General features: G+C 50.6%; 1 protein-coding gene across 1 annotated transcript; it reads right to left on the bottom strand.

The window, feature by feature from the left end:
• Positions 1-1,046: 1,046 nt before the first annotated feature.
• Pou3f4 (POU class 3 homeobox 4) lies at positions 1,047-2,244 on the bottom strand. Its single transcript, XM_004638812.1, has one exon. The coding sequence runs from the start codon at positions 2,173-2,175 to the stop codon at positions 1,090-1,092; it is 1,086 nt and encodes a 361-aa protein (XP_004638869.1). The 5' UTR covers positions 2,176-2,244; the 3' UTR covers positions 1,047-1,089.
• Positions 2,245-2,464: the final 220 nt, after the last annotated feature.

Genomic DNA, 2,464 nt, shown 5'->3' with positions numbered 1-2,464 from the left:
GCAGTCCTGCAGTCGTTCGATCTGGCAAGGCTAGAGGTCTGTATAGAGATCCACCAATAGTTATTCAGAACCCCGATGTAAAATCTTTCTCATCGCTCAGATCGTCGCTTTTCGCTAGGCGCCACAGCGAAATCCTCCGACATCGGGATTTCAACTGTTGTAGCGTTGGGGGCTCTATATTTCCAGAACATAGGGCAGAAAGCTCGAAGATGCCTCCCCTACTTGGCGCTAGTTTGCAAATCTAATCCGGTTGCCTATTCTGCCCATTCTAGGCACTCCACTCCCGTGGGAAAATAACCAATATTCTAATCAACGACTCTTTCAATTATTTCCTCTCCTTTCCATACAGATTTTTGGTGTGGGTGGGTAGGCATTTCTCTCCTTCTTCCCAGCCTCCTCCTATTCTAAGCAATTAAAAAACCATCAGCTCAAAGACAGAATAATAATAGCAATAATAATGTGAAGTTGTCGATTAGATACAAATTATCTCACAAATATTGTGTACAGCTTGTAGTAAAACACCGTAGACATTTAGAAACGCTATAGTTCTTAAAAATGCAAAACTACTCTATTGTAAAACAGATTTCACCTGAAATACAGCTGCTATAACCAAGGCGCTGAAAGGTTATTCAGAGGCACACATCTGTCTTCCCACCCCAACCCTACTCCCATGTTACCCCACTCTTTGCTCTTCCTAGAGAGGAGCGACAAAACAAATCTTACTCAGTAAACAATATGTATTGACCAGCAAAAACATTGGAAAGAGATTGCCCAGGCAGCAGGAAATATGAGGTCCCCACCTGGACTGTTTAGTATAACTTGGTATCAGAGTTGAGAAGCCTGAATATGAGTATGTGTGTTTCCTTTTTCAACATTAGTTACAATCAGAGAGAGAGAGAGAGAGAAAGAGAGAGAGAGAGAGAGATTAAGAAAGGGGGAGGAAGAGAGAGAGGGAGGGAGAGAGGGAGAGAGGGAGAGAGGGAGGGAGAGAGAGAGAGAGAGAGAGAGTGTTCTAGAGAGAGGGAGAGAGTGAGAAGAAAAGAAATCCGCGCTGCTCCCAGTGCGGCCAGTCGTCTGCTTATTTTCTCGTCAGAGATCGTGGCACGATGTGTCTGTTTTCACCGTTTGCGAATAAACCTCATGTGGTTGTTGATCGCCTGGTGGAGTCATTCTTTTCTCTTTTTGTCTTCTATTACAGAACCAGACACGCACCACTTCTTTCTCCAACTGGAGGCTGTCTGCCAGTGAGGAGATCTCCTGTGCTGCAGGCTTGGGACACTTGAGGAAATGCGTCTCCAGAACGCCCTTGACACTCACCTCGATGGAGGTTCTCTTCTTGCGCTTGCGGCCCTGTGCAGCGATCTTGTCAATACTTGTTGGGCTCCCTGTGGACGAATCTGCTTCCTCAAGCCACTTATTCAGCAGGGGCTTCAGCTTGCACATGTTCTTGAAGCTCAACTGCAAGGCCTCGAACCTGCAGATAGTGGTCTGTGAGAACACGTTGCCATATAGTGTGCCCAGCGCCAGCCCCACGTCAGCCTGCGTAAAACCTAATTTGATTCTTCTTTGTTTGAATTGTTTGGCGAACTGTTCCAATTCGTCAGAGGTTGGCGTCTCCTCATCGGAGTGGTCCTGGCAGTGGTGAGATCCCAGTTCGCTGTGGTCCTGGGGCTCCCGGAGGACTGGGTGCAGGCTTTGTGTGGAGGCGGTGGCTGGTGGTGGGGTGAGTCCACCTTGCTCAAGCATGCCGCTCACCGTGAAGCCTGGCTGGGAGTACACGTTGAGGGGCTGGCCGCTTGAGGTGATGGACGGGTTTGGAGCTGGGCTTGCCCCCCAGGCGTTCGGGTGGTTAGTGTGCGGTGAGTGGTGTGCTACATGTGGTGATCGGTGATGAATGATCGCACCGAGTTGCAGGTCTTCGCGCCCGGGCTTCACGTCCTGCTGGTCCAGAGGGCTAGTGGTCAGTGTGGAAGACCATGGGCTCCCGTCGCTCAGACTGGTCACCCAATGATGCCCCAAGGGATGCCCATTGCCTGGAACTCCTTGCAAGTAATCACTTTGCAGAAGTTTCTGAGGATTGCGGAAAGGACTCCCCTGCTGCATGCCCGCGGAGTCCGCATGGACCAGGGAGCTGGAACTGAGAATGCTGTAGGGATTCGAGGCAGCTGTGGCCATGGTCTGTGAGGATCCCCTACTAGTAATAATGTGGCAAAGGGAGCAGCTTCAGCCTTTGACATCTACGGTGCGGGGGAGCCAAAGCCGCTAGCACGGGTTACTGACACCCACCTTGGCCAATTGGAGGGCGTCTCGGCCTGACCAGGCGTGAGCACAGCCAATAGTGTCACAGTAGGCCGAGCTTGTGTTCCAAATTAGGCTGGCGAAGCTCAAGAGTTTCTGTGAGACCCAAGCAGGAAGTGAATCACTCTTTGGGCTCTATTGGCTGCGTAGCAGAGTGGCGGCGGTT

This window comes from Octodon degus, unplaced genomic scaffold (genome assembly GCF_000260255.1).
Source record: "Octodon degus isolate 3935 unplaced genomic scaffold, OctDeg1.0 scaffold00103, whole genome shotgun sequence".
NCBI lineage: Eukaryota > Metazoa > Chordata > Mammalia > Rodentia > Octodontidae > Octodon > Octodon degus.
This window is presented reverse-complemented; position numbering and strand designations above follow the sequence as displayed.